The following is a 20,982-nucleotide window of genomic DNA, read 5'->3' as shown; positions in this document are numbered from 1 at the left end:
GTGTGTTTTATAAGCTTATTAATTGTCTAGCTGTCAAATTAACACAGGCTTAGACATGAAACAGATTACCTTCCTAATGTTCTCAGATAGGAACAAGTGGCATAAGCTACACATTCATTTCGCACCACTAATTCATCTATTTGACAGCTGTATTATATGTAGTTCAGTCTTTTACTTTGGAATCAGTCGTAGTTCATTGTCACAATTGCCCTCATTATGCATGGTTAGCATCACTGATGCCTGGATGCCAAACCTCTCTGTAGCAACCATTCTTCAACTGGAGAGGAAATACACAAAAAAAAATAAAATAAAGCAGCTGCATCTAGTTTACCACGTAGTGCTGAAATTTTACACGGAGAGAGAGGCAGAGCACAGAAAAAAATACGATATATGAGTCAAGTTCCATGCATATCTGGGGAGGAACGTGTCGGAGAATACCTACTTATGATGGAACCACACTGGCAGAGATTAGGGGGCCATCATGAAGGAGCCATAGTGGGTGAAGATAGCCAGGAGCTGCAGGGATAGAGATAGATGAGACCGAGGAACAAGAGGATCTGGTTTGAAATTTTTTTTAAAAAGGATGGGGCGCAGAGGGTTGGATGAAAAGAAAGCAAGTTGAGGAGCAACAGCACCACTGGCTTGACCTAGGGAGGATGGGGAAAAAGCCAGAGATCCAATTAAAAACACACTTGGTCAGTCAGAGTCAACGCTGACACAGCCTCTCCAACCGCACTTGGGAAAGTATGGGAGCCGCGCAGCGTAAGTTACGCAAGATGTCATATATGGTTATGATGATCCATAAAAACCTGGTGTGACAAAGCAGCCCACCCCCTGGTACACAGCTGGAGCTCAACCCAAGCATGGCACAACAGCAGCCCAGAGGGGGGCGAAACGATAATTCAGAAGGTGTCAAGGTGAAATGGATTTATTTACATTAAATTGATGTATACCCTGTCCAAAATGGCGCTTGCGCTTGTTGCTAGGCAGAGAGCGCAAAAGTAAAGATGGCGGTGGACAAGTGGCAAACTGGGAAGCGGAGGTCTAATCAGTTATGATTACTGGGGGGGAGGGGGGAGGGTGCGGCTGGGTTCAATGTTTATGCAATATTACCATGCCTTCATCAGGATATACGACGAAATGCTTAAGTGTGAGAAATTCACTGTTTTAGGCTGTTGCCTTTTGGCTTCGTGCATGTCCTCGCACAACAGAAGAAGTGTATTTGCTTATACAAATTCAGAGGCTTCTTTGAGCTGAAAATCATGTTTGATCACCTCTATTACATTTTCTGTTGAGAGACACATTATTTTTAGAAACAGAGGAGAAAAGGGCAGAATGTGACAGTGCATACAGCAGTTGGGGTTTAGAAGAAGAGCTCTAAGACTGAAATACAGAATCTCTTCAGACTGCTTTAAAAACACTGATTCTACAGTAACACCATTTGATGCAAGCTATTGATAAGATTGCAATACAAGAGAAAGTGACCTCATCAATTTCGGTCATCAAATCATTAAAGGACACTGATCAAAGCCAGCCAAGTTTGCCTCAGTTTGCTTGAAGAAGAAGCACTTCATAATTTAAATATTTTACAGCAACCACTTGAAATGATCTTAGTACATATCGTACTACTTACCATGAAAACTTCAACTTCATGAATAGCATTTTCACCAGCCTAAGTGGCAATGATGCAGTCGTGCCAGTTGACATTAGCAAAAACAAAAAGCTGATTTACGCGGTTCAAACCGGTTGTTGCCTTATTAAAACTGAAATTCAGAAGCATGTGGATGGTTTTCAGAGAGACTCTTGATGGTGAGTTAAAAACTAAAAAATTAACTGTGGTCAGACTCAAGAGGGATTTGCAAAATGCACCATCAAAATTATCATCTGACTCTCCCAAATGATGTTTCCCCATGAGGATCCTGTGCATCATACCCTGGAACCAGCACACAGAATTCATAAACAAATTCATCACAGACTGCAAGCATCACCATTTTCAGAACAATTACATTGCATGCATGCACAATGAGCGTGCTTGCGTTGTACATTTCACTCAGAATATGGGAACATTGAAACAGATCTGTCAGATTTAAAAAACATATGTCGCTTCCACGCTGCCTTACAACCAACATCTAAATAACAGCAACATAACCAAACTTATCGGCGCTTTTAAATAACCTAAAGTGTGGTCAATCGACAGGAAAACAGCACATAATGCAGTCTCGAGCCATTTACCCCATGAATCTTTGTGGCGATCCAGATAACTGCTCCTCCTTGAAATCCTCTTGCTAGAATAAAGAATATAAATACGGTAAAGCTAGTTAGCTGTCAGATCAACATAACCATTTATTTCAAAGAAATGTAAAATTAGTGCACCTTTGACCTCATTTCCATATATGTGTGAAGCAGGCTGGTATATATAATGGCACTCAACATCCATATATGTAATAGTATAAAATGCTGACATCCAAACTGGTACAAAGAATAAATCTACACTAATTCAAAGAGCTTTTTTTAAAAATGTTATTCATTATTACTGTGACCCATCTGACCTTTACTATAATCAAGCTATTGCAGCACTTTTCTGAACAGGACAATGACGTATATTCACTGTGTACATCATCTTTAGTTACACACCATTAACTGTACTTCAACCTGGTCACTCATTTTCCAATCACTCTCTCTTTGGAGCAGGTAATGTTGTTAGAGAGAGGTCTAATTTGCGGCACAGGAAACAAGGAGCGTATACTAAAGAATGAGCTGCAAAACAGACAATAACTCACTGAAGATGAGTTTATCCTCTGCATCGAGATTAGCAGTGAAACTGTATTTGAGCTCTGCAGAGAAAAAGACAGGCGTCGAGGAGAAATCCCCACAGCTTATTCCTGTAAAACAATGAGGCGTTGGTTGAAATTTACATTCCAGAAGGTACAAAAACCAAGCCCACATGGACAAATGTGTCAATGAAGCTGTAGATGAAGTAAGTCAAACATTTAGTGCAATGTGTACATCTGAAAGAGAAAATTAACATCTCTTTTTACTAGCTTTAAAAAAAACTTTTTAAACTTTTCAACATGTGCCTATCAGTAGACATGTGATAAACAGCAAAGTCTATAAATTCAGACTGAAAATGAGGAGCTGAAAATGAAATGAACGTCAAAATCTTTCTGAAGTAATTTTTTGGTTTGTTCTATGAGCACACTAATGATAGGCAGAATAGTTTAGTTATTAGTGTTTGAACAGTGCAATGCTTTAAGGCAGTGTGGGTCATTTTTGTGCTTGCAGCTTGTTGACCTTTATGGTGAAGTGAGACAGAAAGACAGACAGGAGCCAAATACAAATATAAGAACTGATTGATGTGATAGAAAAAACAGGAACTTGGAGATGAGGTACAAAGAAATGAGATGACACCAGTGAAGGAAAATATGCGCTTGACGTTGCAGTCGAGAAAATGAAAAGCAGAGGACGCAATTGTTGCTTGCTTTCTTTTGTCCAATTTTTTGCTTTTCGCGTTACACTTCAGTTTTGTTTTGTTTTTTTACCTCAATCAAATAAGTTTGATATCACAGAACACAGCTTTTGAAGGTCTGCGCAAGAACACAGCGCGTCCGAGCGGCAGGCCTGGATTAGTTTGCGCAAAACCTCAAACCTGCAAATGTGGTGCGGACTACGGGATTTTAATTTATTTTTTTTTAAAGAGGAAGAACAAAGTTTGGGTTCATGATGAAAATGCATCGATTGGGTTTAAGCACACACGCCTGATCAAAGAGAATATAGACACTTTAATAAAATATAGGATACATAATTAATTATACAGTAGGCATATGTACAGTAGAACTGTATGCTAATTAAACGTTTTAACAGTAACACGAACACTGTGGTTTATATTCACACTGGTCTTACTTCGCACAGAAATGTGAAATATACATATAATACAAAGTACGAATGTGGAATGAAAAAGGGGCCAAAAAGTGGAAGTTAATCAAGAGCAGGAAAAAAAAAAAGAAACTGAGCCGCACGGTATATTAATTACAGACAAATCATGCTCCAGGCCCATCACGCAGTTTTGTTAGATCTCAAAATCTTTACTTGAGGAAAGATCTTTCAGATATTTATTTCATCTTGCGACATACATAAGTCATGAATAATATTTCTATTCATCCCGACATACATTACACCTAGTTTACATTCAACAAAGACCCCTACAGTCAGGGCTACATTCAGCAAGACGTTTCCTTTTACTTTCCAGCAATAGATTCTAAGTTCAGAAAAGTCAACACGCAGATTTCCATTTAAAAAAAAAAAAATCCTTCGTCATTTTTTTTGTCTCGCTTAAGATAGATATCTTTAATAATTATGCAACACGGCGCACAATTACGCATAAACACTTTGCAACTGTTCCTATAAGCCATTATGGGGCGATGTAAAGGCTACAGGCCAACCCCAACCAAACAAGGCCTCACAACAACAAATAAAGCTCGCCACATTTCGCAATGCAAGATTAAATACGATGACTGAGGACGTCTCACAAAATATCGGATAGAACATTCACAAAAGTACATTGAATAATAGCGATACAGATGTAAGTTTTAGGCTACAACATGAGAAGAAAACGAGGCCCACAAATTGTTAGATGTGTGCCAACAAGAACTCAGAGAGACGGGATGTTATTGCATTGCTTTGGTGGGAAAGAGTCCACGCCGCTGTGGCATGTGTACCATCCATTGACAATACTTTTCTGAAAGGGAGAGGCGGAGGAGAAAGTCCTTGAGCTCTGGGCAAAAGTGTGACCTGTCTGGCCGCAGGGGTACTGGGAGGACTGGGACCTGTAGCTGCCTCTCTGCAGCAACAAAGGGTCCAAGAGGGGCTGTGACCTGTGTGTGGAGTAGTCCAAACTGCTGTCAAACGTGTGATGGAAACGTGACCTCGGGGTCGACTCGTCTCGACTCTCTGGGGACAGGGTTACATCTTGCGTGGAGGTGGGCGGATGAGGGGGGCTGATCTGGGTTCCATCCGAGACTCGGACTGACCTGCCCTCCGCGATGTGACCCCCGTCACCGGGACGCGCGTCGCCGCCGCCGCCGCCTTTGGCGACGTGGGTCTTGTTGCAGTGGAGCTTCATATGCTTTCGCAGGGAGCTCGGGTGGGTGTAGCACTTGTCGCAACCCCTGACCTTGCACATGTAGGGTTTATCACTGGAGTGCACATGAGAATGCTTCTTTCTGTCGCTGCTGTTCGCAAACCTCCGGTTGCAGCCCTCGAACTCACATTTAAAAGGCTTTTCACCTAAACGTGCAAAAAGAGAAATGACGGCGTGTTACGAAAATGCTTGGAGGCCCGTGCATGCTCTGCCTAGTCATATGAACTAATATAAATGCAGCCTAAGTCAAAAGGGTGATCTCCATATCGCCATACCACAAGTAAAGGTGACCTAAAGTGAAAAATACACACCAAGGTTCCACTGATCCCTGTGAAGCTGATCCTACAATCAGTGACTCTGCAAACACAGATCCGCTTAGCAGGTCGTATCAACCCTGGGTATAAATATCTAAGGAGGAAAATTGCTACTAATCTGCAAAAACTTGCACTGACTCATTCAAAAGCAGCTACAACTAGTTGGGGAAACTTTGGTGGCCCTGATTGCAACAAGTGCAGCAGCTCATCAGCGGACTGAATCAACAAGGAAGGCTGCGGTTAAACATGCATTAGATTAACCCGCCACAGCAACTGCGGAAGATTTGTTTAAATTCAGTTATCGCGCATAGAATGAATTATAGCGATCAAGATGCTAATTGATCTGCTTGCACCAAATTGCCTGCAGCTGCGCGCCCCTGCCTCTCCTGCCGTACACACTGACGCATCCGTAGAAAGCCGGACTCATAAATAACACTTGAACGGTGTCTGTTTAAATCATCATTTTGTATTATTCCGTGCTAATGGATATGTTTGTTTTGGAATTTCAAAAAAGGGGAAAAAAATGCTAGCAGAGGCTAGCTCGTTTATCTGCAGCTGCGTAATGGTTTCACAAATGCCATAAATTGGCTCTTTTTTTTTTATTAGTAAAACAATTAACACCAGAAGCAGAGAAAGCCCAATAAATATTTTTCTGTTCAGTTTTTTTTTTCAATTCGTCAAATTTCAATTTAAATGCCAATATTTCATTGTGATAGCATATATTGGAACACGTTGTACTAGCTACAATTCCTTAAATGTGTAAAATAAAAATAATAGTAAAGCGAGAATGAAAAATAAAGCAGCGCAATGACTCCTTTAAATAAAATATATCTGTGTGCTCTTATTTGTCGTGTAACCAAAACAAAGTCACGTTGCAATGTGATATGCATTATGACATAATTTCACAGTGACGAGTGGGAGGCCTGTCAGAGTGATGGAAGTAAGAGGAGGACGAGGCGATAAATAAATCATTCTATATCTGAAATATGACTCACTTGGTGTATACTCACTGAGGTCATCCCTTCACTCACCTTTCATCATATTTATTTATATATATTTCCTACTACATGAGTGCTGCTGCCTCCCTGTGTGCTGTGCTCTGGCAGTCTTCCTGAGATGAGACCCTGGGAGGCAGAGGCAGCGTAACGGCTACGTCACAACTCTCCGGTGTCCCTGCATTTATTTAATAATTTCACTGAATGAGGTGGGAGAGGCACCCAAACCACTAGGCCTGCTGACTGTACTCGTTTGCAGCTGTCTTGCTACTTCTATTTCTGTGGCTCCTGCATGGAGGAGGAGGACGAGGAGGGGGGGATGGCAACTACACGTTTTTTTTTTCTGTCCTGCAAAAAACGGGCAATAACGGAGACGGGCCAGAAGCAGCACGAAGAGATTTGCAACAACAAAAAAAAAAAAACAACAAAAAAACAAAAGCAAAAAACAAAAACACACTTTTGTCAGAGTGCAGGCCTAAATAATAACAACAACAATAAAATTAATAATAACATTAATAATAACAATAATAATATTAATAATATCACGGCAGAATTAGAGAATAATTAAACATTAAAAATATATATATATAAAAGTTCACAGTAGTAAAATTGCAAATCTATTATTATTTATGAATGAGCTTGTGAAGCTTTAAAAAATACTGGCCACATTTAAATTATTATTTTCCAACTATCATCATTATTATTATTGTTATTATTATTATTGGTAAATTCTGCATTGTATTATGAGTTTTAACTAACCTGTGTGAGTCCTCTTGTGGATCTTTAGATTTTCTGATCTTGCAAAAACTTTCTCACAGCCGTGAAATGGGCAGGGAAAGGGCTTTTCCCCTGTGTGGACTCTGACGTGGTTCACCAGCTTGTATTTGGCTTTGAAAGGCTTCCTGTCTCTCGCACAATTCTCCCAATGACACACATATTCAGAGTGCTCGGGTCCTCCGACATGCTCCACTGTCACATGGGTGACAAGTTCATACATGGTCCCGAAGGCTCTGGAGCAAGGCAGCTTCCCAGCCCCCTCTTGGCCGTCACTCCACTTGCACACCAGCTCATGCTTCACTGTTTGCTTAGAGCACCTGAGGAAAGCGTCGCCTCCTCCACGCTGAATCGCCATGTTCAGGGGTTTGTACAGACCCAGGAACTGTGTGACAAGCTGCTGGCCGTTTCCCTTGGGGCTGATGGCTTGGCCATAGGGGTGAGTCCGGGTGAGGAGGTCGCCAGGTAGACCCAGCATCATCTGGCTGCCGAGCTCTCGGGACGCGTCGGTGGAGGCGTGGGCCTGCTCCTGATAACTCGTGAAAAAAGTATGGCTTCTGTTGTCTCTGCAGCCAGGGAAGTCACGATACCTTCCAATCCCGCCATGTTGGTTAGCTCTTGATGCCAGTTGATCAGTGACGGGTGGCATGCCGGCTCCAGAAAGATTGGCTCCAATGATAATGCCCCTAGGGCTGTGCTCTAAACGGTGGCTGGGGTATCCAGAGTCGGAAAAATTGGGAACCGAATGGTCAACATATGCACTGGACCTCGTCTCAGGGTAGTCTCGCAAATTGTGCGAGGGGCAGAGTTTTAAGGAACTGCCAGTGGGGTGTCCCATGTGCTCTCCTGCCAAAGGTGGCAGCACCACGCTGGGTTCAGTATTGCTCTCCCCGGGGTTGACGCAAGAGAGAGGGCAGCCACTAAACCTCGAAAGGCTTGTCATGTTTTGTTGTGAGTTTGGCTATGAGTTTGCAAAATCAAACCGATTCAGCACTCTGGATACACCTAGAAATTCTGTTTCCCATTTTCCTTGTTGTATATCATCTGCATGTGAAATTCTTGGCCGTGAACTTCGCAGAAGTAGGAACCAGACTCAATTTCGTTAAAGTTGGTGTGAGTCCCATGCCGTTCACTTTGCCCTCTTGATTTGTGGCAATAACCGTGGTAGTAAAAATGCTTCGAAACAGGCCATGGTGCAATATAAAAGCACAGCAGGCAAACCTGCTTTTAAAAAGGGAGCTTTGGGATTGGTTGGAATGCGCCGTGATTGACAGGCGCTGGGTTTGTTTTAAAAGGGACACGCAGGCGTTCACTGCACGACTCCGTTTTCAAATATCGCAGAGAAAATGCTTTGAAATGTGCCGCGATACTCCCAAATATTGCTGCCTCTTTAACTTCAGGCGCCTTCTCATAAGACCCCTTCTCTAAATCTCTGCATAGGGGAACAAAATGTACAAGTTAATGCGTAATACTGATCGTGTGGTAGAAGTCAAGTGATTAAAGGCAGACATGAGCAAAACACAACACAATCGCAGTCTGTAGCCCAGCGTCTTTTATTTCACTGCAATCTGGCCAAAGCAAATGTCCCGCTCCTGGCTTGCAGGAATAATAGAGAGACCGGTCCCTGCGTGTCCAGGCCAATTATTGTCAAGACTAGCATTTTGAGAAGAATGCCACGTTTGAAAACTGTGAAAAGTCACAGAAAACTAAGTTTAACAATTAAATCAGTGATTTAAAATAATAATAAATACCAACAACGTCTTTGCACATTATTAATTTGCATGAGCACAAAGTTTAAAGCACATTTTTTGATGTAATATTCAGGTTACTGAGCTTTCATGGAGTATTGCGTCACATTTGTACTCGATGCATTTTTATAACGATTCAGTTATTTGTTGGCTTCATGTCCTCAGAAAAAATAAAACTTTGATACAGCAACAAGTAGTCCTACATGGCGAGGAGGTGGAAATTTCATAATCAGCTCATCAGGGGAATAAAACTTAGACATTTTCCAGCAGAACAGAACAGGATGTACTATTTTACCTTTGAGCCAAATGTTAAAGACTTCTATACATAAAGGCGTTCTCATTAAGCCTAATAAATTAATAAGCTTCAAAAGTGTCCCATGCACGTTGGCACGAATGTAAAAAAATAAAATAATTGGTTACGTAAAATGTAAATTATGAAACGTGACAAGCAGCAGTGGATGGGCTCCACTGTTCCTGGGAAACTCTGATAAACTTTTTTTTTACTTTGGGGTGCTGTGAGGACAGCAGCTTCCACCTCTGATTTCTCTTTGACTTGGCTCTGCCTCTATCAACGCACTTTTCTCTCTCTCTCTCTGTCTCTCGTTACTTTGACCAGTTCAGCCAAATTCTTTTATCTGCTACTTTTATTTTAAATCTACAAGGTGTCTCGTAGCCTCCGGAATGCAGCTTATAGGTTTAAGGTGAAAACTCCCTCCCCTTTATTTCCAAAAACTGTAGCTGACAGAATTTTAAACTTTTTCCACAAAAAAAAAAACATTAAAAAAAAATCCTTTTCCACATTGTAATGCTGACGTCAGCTGCAGTGGGTCCTAGGCAGAGACAAAGCAAAGGGGCCCACTTGACATTAAGTGCTGCAAAATAGTAGACAGGCCCAGAAATGGCCTAATTCCGTCATGATTGTAATGGACGCTCATGTTTGTCAACCTTTAACCTGATGCATTTCCCAAAATGATTGAGAGTTGAAGGCCAATAAACCGAAAGTTTCCAATCTGTCATTCAGATAGCATAAAGGACTGACAGAGCTGCGCCCCATATGATCCCAGGTCCTTATTTACAGCCAAAAAAAAAGGCAAAACAAAAAAGAGGAATAGAAGCGCTGCACCTTCAGTAAGAAAGTCACAGCAGTGCATTATAAGCTTATTTGATAGCTGCAAAATACAGTTTTTTTTATATACTCTAAAAGCTTAATAAATACTAATAAGATTTGCTTAAATGTTGCAATGACCTATAATGTGCTCATGACTTAAATAGTTTGGCCTAATAAGCAATTTACAAATTATCAAGCATTTCTCTGTACTAAGAACATGATCAACTAAATAGCTATTAAGGATTTTAATTAGTAAATTTAGATGTTTAAAATGTCCTAAATAAATTTCACAAAATGTTAAATTCATTGGATTAATGCTGGGGTGGAGAGGTTACCTTCCAGCAATAAAAAAAATAAAATAATCAAAAGCATAATGGTAAAGATGAGTAAACATGTTATTCAGCTGAGTAGTATGCCACTATTAAAGCTCCCCAGAGCTATTTATTAAAACACGCCAAATCCATGACAATGCAGCATTTTTAAATCTGGAAACCACACATGAACTTCACTTTAAATATCTACATTGTGAGCACTTGTAGCACTCTGACATGTGAAATCTCTTCCAGCCCTGCAGCATTGTGAGTCTGGTCATTTCTGTTGGTTGTTTGACATGCCAGACAAAATCCTTGTGACTGCTGCACACAAAATATCACTCCAAACAATCAAAACACGCATGTCAGGGAACACACTGTACACCCATAAGGTCCAAGTCAGTCCTAATACAGTGAATATGCACAAAATGAAATTCCAAAGGCACAATGCGGGGGATAAAATGGAACACTAGTCCAACGCCAGTGAAAAGAGCAGAATCACAATATAATGCCATGTTGCAGACTGGACTGAAAATTCAGCAAGTTTAATTTTTTAACCTGAGATGGCGATGAGCGGGATTCTTTTATAATAATAAGCCTTTTTGGGAAGAGTATTCACAATGAGGCTGTAAACGTATACACTCCCATTTATAAATATATACTTAAATAAGGATGTTTTTCTATAATAAAATATCCGGTCTGTATAAGAACTACCAGGTGATGATGATGAATGTCAATGTAACACAAGACGATGGACAAAAAAAAATAAAAAAGAAGAAAATGAGAAGAAGCACAAAATAATTTCAAGCATCCAAATTCATGTGTGTCTGTGTGATGTGGTGTTTTCCTGTACTACAAGAATGCCCTGTGTGTGTATTTGTGTGTGTATGTTTAAACAACTGCATGCATTAGTGTGGAGTGTCCTGAGATATTATAATTGATGAGGGATGGCAGTGCACAGTCTTGCCATGACTTTATGAAATTTAGATGAATTAACAGGTTTGGGATGAGTCCATTTGGATACAGATGCTCCAGTAAATCACAGCAAGGAGTCAATTAGCCCTCACCATCCGCCATATGAAGGCAGACTCCATGTGCCACACTCCCTCCAGACCCAGCTGACCACATATTCTATGAAATATATATACTATGATACGTGCAGGTGTTATTGTACTGTATGTAGTTATGACCCTGTGTTGTGCAATACGAAGCAAATGAGGAATGATGAAACATTTTTCCTATCACAAACAAAAAACGAACACCTACACAGCACAAAAATGTGCCCAACAGCAAAGCGACAAAATAATTACATTCTGAGATTGCAAATTGCAAGTTAAACAGTCATTTGTCATGTTTAGCACTACAGTGATAAAATCCAAGTCGTTATTCGTGCCCACACATGCACAAAAAATCTAAAATAACACCCGATACAGGCTACATGTATTTGAAAACACACCGCATAAGGTCAATATTTGCTTTGTCTAAACCCCAAGCATTTGGAAAATAAGTGGATGCACATGCTACATGCATAAGCAGTATTACAGAGACTAATATGAGCCAAAATGGTACCTTGTTTTATTCTGAGAACGTATGAAATCTGCTGGATCATGGTATGAATGCAGACCAGAACCTGAGCCTTTGTGAGCGACACAGAATGTCAGAAAACTGAGAGGAGTAACATGGAGAATGCAACCCATTCAGCACACAGAGAACAACTGTTCATCTTCATATTAAATCAAGGGGTCAGACATATGATATGCAACGTAAAACAGCAGCAAAACCTGCAAGTTCAGTCAGCACATTGTCCACTTGAGCAAAACAGTGAATCACAGTAACATTCATGAAACGGTGCCACTGGGATACATTGATCATTTTCTGTCTATTTAAAATGTAAATACAGAGAGCGCAACCCTGCACACTTGTATTTAATAAATGTATCATGGTATGTTTTTAGTTGATTAAGGGATATTAAGATTTCACTTTTGTCTGGTCACTAATGAGTTAACTTCATGTCCACAAACTTGTCTATAGCTGTAGCGGCCTAAGCCAGCCAAGCATACTGTGGGCTACAGGCCAGACAACATAGACTAATAAAATTACTCAGCTTTGCTGCAAGAAAAAAAAATTGGGCTGCTATAGGTCATTCTGTCGATATAAGAAAATAATTAGCATGCATCTAGGTCATTTATCAAATTATGCATTTAAATAGCCCTTATAGTGGCTGAGTCTATCACATCTAGTTAGAATAAACATATAAATGTGAGTTGTTTACCATTTAGGCTGATGGTTATGTTCTGCTCTTTTCCAACAGCATGGACCTACTGTCACAGAGGTATGCACAATAAAATATTCGGAAATTTTTAAGGTGACACGCATGCTCAGTTAGAGGAAGATTATGTTATAACCAATGGGCTATCCCAACGCCCAATGAGGTAATCCCAGCAGAGATAACCAAATAATCAAATTATACATACCGCAGTCCTGCAAAATAACCTGCTATTATTTAGCACATTGCATTACGGTTAAATTTAAATTATCATTAAAGATTTTACACTCCATCTGCAATAAAAAAAATAAATAAATAAATGCTGAGCTAAACTAATCATATATATGCATATTAATCTAATCATTTTATGCAATTAAAATGAACATCTATGAAGATTAAATTAAATATACTAAATCGTGTGAGTGCAAAAATTATTTAGGAAATTTACCAATATTAAATTCAATAGATATGGCTAAGTAAAAGTGAGGTGAAAATGTCACAGAGCGGAGGGCGACGTGGTCGAGGAGCGGTGTGAAATATTTTTTGAGAGGGGAAATAGCTCGTGTGAAGTGACACAAAATCTGTAGGTTTATAAAGTTTTATTTCCCCTATTTTAGAGTAGCTCTATTTTCTACAGTTCATTTCAAAAATAATATCAAAGCGGGATTGCAGTCTGTTTTTTTCAGGCTACAAAATGTAGATAAAACAACAACAAAGGGGGTGGGGAAAGAAAATTTTAAAAATGCAAAATGCGCCGAATATTTTTGTAGTCCTGACCCACAACTTCGATTTTGATTCTAACATTTAAAAAATATATAGAAAGAGCGTTTGAAGTCACCAATTCTCAAATTTGTGGAATTAATTTTTTTTTTTTTTTTTTTTTTTTTAAATAAACGCCAAGTGTACAGATGAGATCAGCTGCAGGCTAGTTTCAAATTTAACTCCCAAGCAACAGTTGCTTTAGCCTACATTAGGCCTAGTTGATGACAGCTCCCCTCCTTTATTCCTCAGCAAGAATCTCTGCGCCTACGCTGCTGCTCACAAACATTTTGTGACTCATCTAAAAACATGTCACTTAATTATTTCATAGTGGTATTGTGGCTGCAAACGCGCGGCACGTACAACCTCAGCTGGCCTGTGGAGCCTCCAACAAGCCTGTAAAATATGGAGGGAGTACAGGAAAACTTAACAGGGCCGCTTGTCACTTGCGAAAGTTCACAAAGGTCGCAATAAATCTCTGTGTGTGCGCATGTGTGTGCATGTGTGTGTAAATGTTACATGGTTTTTTTTGCGTGCATGCGCTAGACCGTGTTGTGCACGCGCATGCCGTGTGCAGAGTGAGAGTGAAGGGGGGAGTAAACTGTGAGAGGCTATGTCTTCGTGGTAAGAGAGAGAGAGAGAGAGGGAGGGAGGGAGAGAGAGAGAGAGCAGCTTACGGAGGAAAAAGATGAAGTGAATCTCATTCGTCGTTGCGCTTCAAGATAAATTGTGGAGGTGATGCACGAAAAGCCCAAGTGTTGCAGTGTAGTCGTCTGCACGATGGCCACGAAAACAGAGGTATCCTTTTCAAACAATGAAATGAACATAACAGGCCTAAAATGCTGAGCAGCGTTCAAGAAAACTCAATCCCATGCAAACTCCACAGGCTAAACTGGCTATAATAAAGTGTAGATTTACTCTTCCACGGCATGCAGCTCACACGGGCCTCCCCTCTTTTCTAGCACAGAAAGACAACGGAGAAGTAAGAAAACTCACCTTTTCAATCTATAACTCTTTCTCCACGAAATGTTCTGAGAGTGAATGCGGTAGGATGAGGGCGAGAGCAGAATGAAGGACTGATTTGATTTTTTTTTTCTTTCTTTTTTTGTGGGTGTGTGTGTGGGTCCAGATCCCCTAAAATAAAGAATGTGAGCTCCTTCCTGGGACAGATTGAGGGGGAAAGGATGTGAAAGGCTTGGAGTTAAAAAGCGCCGCTTGAAGCACTCAGCGCGTCTCTGAACTTGATCAGATTTTATGTGTCCTGCAGCGAGTCAGCGGCAGCCCTGTGAAACTTGCTCAATGGCACGAATTTTTTGGCTGAGCGAAAAAATCTCAGGATATTACAATTACTGCCATCTTTCTTTCTGTCTTTTATTCCTCCGTCTTACACCCTATAGAGCTTTTGCAAAAAAAAAGAGAGAAAAAGGAAAAGAAAAAATACCCCCTCCCCTTTCAAGCGGCTTCAAGAAAAGCCACATTTTGGAACTGCGCCAAGTACATTCAAGTTTTCAGTTAATAAGAGCCAAAGTGGTCACATGAAAGAGAAAAATAGTAGACAAGTCAATGAGATAGATAGATAGATAGATAGATAGATAGATAGATAGATAGATAGATAGATAGATAGATAGATAGATAGATAGATAGATAGATAGATAGATAGATAGATAGATAGATAGATAGATAGATAGATAGATAGATAGATAGATAGATAGATAGATAGATAGATAGATAGATCATATTTGTCTTCAGTGTATCATAAACTGTTGCTGCAAACTCAGCATACCTAACCAAATGAATTTCATAGTGCAGAATAACTGTATTCATACTAAGCTGCCAATTTCACTTAAATAGTATCAGCCTAAGTGGTCCATTAAAAGTTTAAATAGAAGCTGCATTGGGCCTGTAGCCTGCATGAATTATATTTATTTTTCCTCATAAAACTATTTGGAAGATTCTTTAGGAGTATTAATAGCTGTATAGGACGTGCGCTCCACATAACACATGTAGGATCTGCCGGAGTGTTCCGTTATACCTGCAAAATAATGCCTGTAAGAACCAATCAAATGAAACCAATTGAGACGACCTGCCATCTTCAATACCAAACTGTGTCAATCACCAGAAATCTAGCCAATTAACACCCTTCTCTGCGGTCACGTGTGCGCAGGGTAGCCGAGCGCTCATTGGCTGTCGTAGCACTGCCTCCCGAGTTCATTTATGTTCTGGGAGTGAGTGATTGACTTTATCAGTCCAAGGACATCATCCGCCTGGTAAGGGGGGGAAGTTTGATCCTGTTTCTCACGGATCGCAGTCAACGGGAGTTTTTTTTCTCCCAAGTCTTTACGTAGGATTTTTTCCCCGTTTTTGGCTTGGTTTGGCTTTTATTTTAGGATTTTTACGCACAACGTGGTAAATCTCGGCGCAGTGTCTGCAGCGTGCGCGCTCCGCTAAACTGGATTTTAATTTTATTTTCTGTTTTCTTCCCGACTCCTAAGTTTGCTTCAAGCTCATGACTATGCTTCTTGATAGCGGTCCGCAGTTTGCATCGTTAGGAGTGGGAGGTTTCGGGACACCGCGGCACCACGAAATCGGGAACAGAGACCCGAGTCTGGGACTGAATCCCTTCACTGATTCCTCCCACTCCGCAGCTTTTAAAATCAGCCCCGTGGCTCACGATATCGCTTCCAGCCAGACATCAGCTTTCACCCCGCAAGCCACTGGATATGCAGCTGCCCTGGGACACACTCACGGCGGGCAGGTGGGCTCGTATGGCGGGGGAGCGTTCAATTCAACACGGGACTTTCTCTTCCGGAACCGGAGTGTTGGAGAGTCCACAGCGCCGAGCGCCCAGCATGGGATCTTTGCAGCTTCGGCGGGGAGCCTCCACGGGCCGCCGGGGATCACCGATAACCCCGGCCATTTGCTGTTTCCAGGACTTCACGACCAGGGAGTGAGCCACACTTCATCCAGCGGACATGTAGTAAACAGCCAAATGCATCTTGGCTTACGCGGGGACATTTTCGGAAGACCTGATCCGTATCGTCCGGTGGCCAGCCCTCGGACGGACCCCTACGGGGCTCAGCTCCACAACTACAACCACCCCATCAATATGAACATGGGGATGAATGTGCCGACACACCACGGTCCAGGGGCCTTCTTTAGATACATGAGGCAACCGATTAAACAAGAATTATCCTGCAAATGGATAGACGAGAACCAGATGAACAGACCCAAAAAGACTTGCGACAGGACTTTCAGCACCATGCATGAGATGGTCACTCATGTGTCCATGGAGCACGTCGGCGGCCCCGAGCAGAGCAACCACATCTGCTACTGGGAGGACTGTCCGAGAGAAGGGAAATCTTTTAAGGCCAAGTACAAACTCGTCAACCACATCCGTGTGCACACGGGCGAAAAACCGTTCCCATGCCCGTTCCCCGGATGTGGGAAAATATTCGCCAGGTCGGAGAATTTGAAAATCCATAAAAGAACACATACAGGTAGGCATCAACAAAATCACAGCGTGGAGTAAAAGGAGATTTTAGAAGTGAGGCTACACTGAATACAAAGCGTTCGTCTTGGGCTCAGTTTCAAAGTGCTCCAAATTTAAGAGATTTTTTGTTGTTGTTGTTTACGAGCAGCATTTGAGAACTTGGCTATATTATGTTGAGCAGCTTTTTAAATTGTTGTTGGTGTAGTTTTTATCCTAAATTATTCCTAAACACACTGAATAATTAATAGTGGCTCAGTAATGCACACAGTGTTTGAAGAATAACTTTCGTGTGGCGTTGAGCCTCATTAATTCCTGTAGCTCTGGGCTGAGAAGTTCTCCTGTGATTTATAAACATACTTTACGCACTTGACAAAGTTTGAACGCACCAGTTTTATACGGTTATCCATGCAGAGAAGGGACTGGACTCTTATTCTTGTCATTCCCACCATATACAAACACAGTTAATCAACGTTTGGCTATAATTCTTGCTCTTGGTGCAGAATGCCCTGTTGATTCAGTGTTTACTATAGAAGAGCAGACGCACAGAGCAGGCCAGTAGTAGCATGAAGGCCTCTTGAATAAATAAAGCCTGACAGAGCGGCGTGTAGTAGTGGAGCTGTATCCATGTCGCCCTGAAATTCTAGGTTACTCAGTTATATAATAGTCTGCAGACAATTTACATCTCTGGGGTTTGGGGGGGGGTTACAGGTGGTGCTATAATAGGAGTTTGTTTGTGCGAGCCATTGGGGTAATTCACGATGTGTGTGTGTGTGTGTGTGTTTAATCCTGCAGGTGAGAAGCCGTTTAAGTGTGAATTTGATGGCTGTGACAGACGCTTCGCCAACAGCAGCGACAGGAAAAAGCACATGCATGTGCACACATCAGACAAGCCATACATCTGCAAAGTGTGCGACAAGTCCTACACACACCCCAGCTCTCTCAGGAAACACATGAAGGTAATTAACGTCTTCATTACTCCTTAAACACATTAACACACACACACTCCTCCACCACCACTACCCTCCTCCTCTTCCTCCACTGCCACAGACAGACAGGGACCATCATCACAACTTCAGGCTTTACTGAAGATGTTATTGTCACTGCAGTGTTTAAAAAAAAAACAGAAGTATGATGCCAATTAGTCTGGTAGTGATACTTGACGCTTAAACAGTCGAAATGAGTTGTAAATAGTTCATCTATTTGCCTTTATTTTACTACTAGATTCTTATTTGTGTTTTGAAGAAGAATATTTTTAGAAAGCACACACTGAGAAAAAAATCCATGTTTAAATGCGCACGCAATAATTGGGATATGGACTTTTGTTTATTTTTTTTTGCAGGAGTTTAAGTTAGCTCTCCCGTTTTAAGTTTTCTGTGTGTTTACTGTCACAGTTGCCCTCAAAAATCTCGAGTTAACCCGCATTTAAGTTCCTTCTCTAAAGGGCACTCACGTTGGAGCATTATTGAATATTATAGGTCACTATCCCACTGCTCCTGTCTTCCCCTCTCTTTTTTTTATTTAATTTTGCAGGTACACGAGTCTCAAGGATCTGAATCGTCCCCTGCAGCAAGCTCTGGATACGAGTCGTCCACACCGCCGGTGCTGGTCTCAGCCAGCACCGAGGACCCGACAAAAACACCGCCGTCAGCCGTGCAAAACACGTCTGGCCACAGCGAAGGACTGGCACCCAACTTTAATGAATGGTACGTTTGAAGTCCGAAGAGCAAAACCATTCTCTCAATGTGGACCACGGGGCATGAGGATAAAACCTTAAAAAAAACTATTCCTTTTCACTCCACACACATGCAGACACACATGCAATCACACGCACACACACACACACACACACACAAATGGGATTGGGACAACAACAACAGGAGATGAGAGCAAAAGCCAGCACCAAGCAGGCCACGTCCGTTCTCAGGATCACGAAATTTGACTTTCATTCCGCAAGTTTTGAAGAAATCAAATAAAAATCACGACTAAATAAACGTAATACTTTCTCAGTATAAATAAATGTTTTTTTATCTTTTAGTTTACAGATCTCAGAAAAAAATTGTTTTATTTTTCATTTTATGTATTTTCTCAAATTTTTATTTAAAAAAAAAAAGAATAAAAAAGGAAGATTATTTCACGCTGTTTTATATGACGGTGACGCGCTATTTGTCGCCTCTTCAATTGATTGTTGAAACTTCAAACAGTCTTAAGAAACGTGCCAAAGTCTTTGTCATGAACTTGAACACAGAAAAAAAAATCATAAATAAATATTATACTCGTGAATGTATTTCCTTGTTTGATGGGGTCGAATCTGTTGTCAACGTCCGTTTTCAGGTGGAGAAATGTGGTATTAGGTTACGATTGTTACCGTTGAATATAACGTTGCCTTTTGTTAATACCGTTGTAAATACATATCCATGATGCCATATTTATCAATTTGTAATTTAATTATGGGTATAAGTTCTGAAACTTAAATGATATTTATGGAAATGTTTTCTAACAAGAACTGTACAGTTTTGGTCATAACCAGCTTAACATTGAACAAATGATAAACTCTAAAGCTCCAACATCGCGATTGTATCCTTCTGTTTTTCTTTTTTTAATTTTCTTCCTTTTAACCAATAGGCCTACATGTGTCTTATTTGGATCGAAGAAATCATCTATATGAATATTATGGATTTGTCTATATATAATGCAGATATTTCCGTCACTTTTATTTTGTTTATGAGACCATTGACATGTAAAATCATTGACTTTGTAGAACTGGGTTCGGTTGAGCTGAGAAGCTATAAAACGGTTCTGTTGATGTCTTTATTTTTGGTTAAATTTAAACTTTTTGTGTATCTTACTTTAATAGAATCAGAAATAGATGTCAATTCTTAGCATAAACTCAGTATTGGGGGGAAAAAAAGAAGAATATACCCATCAGCCTATTGCACTCCTATAGCTACAGGTCTTAGACGAGTGTACGAAGTTCATGATTTCCAAATCAAGGTGACAGTATTTTGAGTATTTCAAATTGGGGTCAAGCACCCAAATATATGCGCCAGTATGGCAACCTTTATAGTTCCAGCAATGTCTTTGTGCAAGTATGTTTAAATGTGTGCATCGGCAACAATGGAACTGTCACAACACAGTATCTTCAAAAATAAAAAAAAGTTTTTTTGTCTGTCAGCTTGCATTGTTTTAAATGTAATTCTTCTGTGAAACTAAGCGTGTTATTTGTTGTGGTGTTACATATAGAGCAGTTTGATTACACATTTGCTTGTTTTGTGTGAATAACTTGTCAAGATGACATTTTTGTGTTTAACAAAAATTTAGTGAAAGGAATTCTAGATCTATGTGGGTTGGGGGGAGAATACGTTCAGTGGCAAAAAGAGTTACAGCATTGCATTGTAACCTATTCTCAAGAATTAAATATTATGCATACACAAAGTATATTGTACTCATATGAGAACAATTTCAGACCACCAGCACTACTTTTAAAATAAAATGTAAAAAAAAACGGTACCTCTTGACAGTGATATATGAAATAAGTTTATTTAAATAATTTAAGGAATATATGTTTTATATGCTATTTTCTATACCTTAATTTAAAAAGAAGTACTTTTTCTTATTCCCACCACCTTTCTGCCCCATGCCCAGAGGTCAGAGAAAAAAAAAATATCTGATGTATAAAAACACAGCTAGAATGTGATGTTGTAACACTTTCTGGGAGAAATGGGTCACACTCCAAGTTATTCCTGAAGAGCAAAACTGTTTTACTGATGAACTGTGTCACTGTGCCACATCGAGGCAAACCATGTTACAACAGCAGGCCTATGCGTTAGCCTATTTAGCTACCAGAGTCAAAGCGTTCCTTGTACTTTCTAGGCTACTGTATGTTGGTTGATTTGTTTTTACCAACTATTTATGAAGAAATGTGAACGGAAATTTTGATTGAAATTAAAAAAACACTATGAAAAGCGACTTTCAGACTGCCACGTTGATTATTATCACCATGTTGTTGTGCACCCTGCATGTTACGCATATAGCCGACACTGTTTGCCATGCTGTTTGTATCAGACTAGTAGGAGTCACTTG

The 20,982-nt window shown here is 40.5% G+C and overlaps 2 protein-coding genes and 1 long non-coding RNA gene across 11 annotated transcripts in view; 1 reads left to right on the top strand and 2 right to left on the bottom strand.

The window, feature by feature from the left end:
• Positions 1–20,982, bottom strand: part of LOC111566325 (uncharacterized) — an 82,617-nt gene that overhangs the window by 22,119 nt on the left and 39,516 nt on the right. For 5 of the 9 annotated variants that reach the window (XR_008603695.1, XR_008603694.1, XR_004847086.2 and 2 more), the window contains one exon: positions 443–516. The exons of 2 other annotated variants lie outside the window; for them this stretch is intronic. This is a non-coding gene — a long non-coding RNA (uncharacterized LOC111566325). Of the gene's footprint in view, positions 1–442; positions 517–2,232; positions 2,286–2,780; positions 2,883–14,408; positions 15,496–20,982 lie in introns of those variants that run through there. 2 more of the 9 variants (XR_008603696.1, XR_008603699.1) reach the window with 2 other exon arrangements.
• Positions 3,760–12,959, bottom strand: zic6 (zic family member 6). The gene is made up of 2 exons (XM_023266871.3): positions 7,206–12,959; positions 3,760–5,283 (listed from the first exon to the last, which is right to left on the bottom strand). The coding sequence occupies exons 1-2, from the start codon at positions 8,161–8,163 to the stop codon at positions 4,649–4,651; spliced, it is 1,593 nt and encodes a 530-aa protein (XP_023122639.1). The 5' UTR covers positions 8,164–12,959; the 3' UTR covers positions 3,760–4,648.
• zic3 (zic family member 3 heterotaxy 1 (odd-paired homolog, Drosophila)) lies at positions 15,672–20,868 on the top strand. The gene is made up of 3 exons (XM_023266872.3): positions 15,672–16,909; positions 17,695–17,858; positions 18,433–20,868. Exons 1-3 carry the CDS (start codon positions 15,919–15,921, stop codon positions 18,613–18,615), a joined length of 1,338 nt encoding a protein of 445 aa, XP_023122640.1. The 5' UTR covers positions 15,672–15,918; the 3' UTR covers positions 18,616–20,868.

Source organism: Amphiprion ocellaris, chromosome 13 (assembly GCF_022539595.1).
Source record: "Amphiprion ocellaris isolate individual 3 ecotype Okinawa chromosome 13, ASM2253959v1, whole genome shotgun sequence".
Lineage (NCBI taxonomy): Eukaryota > Metazoa > Chordata > Actinopteri > Pomacentridae > Amphiprion > Amphiprion ocellaris.
This window is presented reverse-complemented; position numbering and strand designations above follow the sequence as displayed.

Coding starts and splice junctions, on each gene's coding strand:
- zic6 (XM_023266871.3), bottom strand. CDS start 8,163: ATGACAAGCCTTTCGAGGTTTAGTGGCTGCCCTCTCTCTTGCGTCAAC. Junction 5,284..7,205: donor CCACAAGAGGACTCACACAG/GTTAGTTAAAAC, acceptor TTGCACGTTTAG/GTGAAAAGCCTTTTAAATGT.
- zic3 (XM_023266872.3), top strand. CDS start 15,919: ATGACTATGCTTCTTGATAGCGGTCCGCAGTTTGCATCGTTAGGAGTG. Junction 16,910..17,694: donor CCATAAAAGAACACATACAG/GTAGGCATCAAC, acceptor TTAATCCTGCAG/GTGAGAAGCCGTTTAAGTGT. Junction 17,859..18,432: donor CTCTCAGGAAACACATGAAG/GTAATTAACGTC, acceptor TTAATTTTGCAG/GTACACGAGTCTCAAGGATC.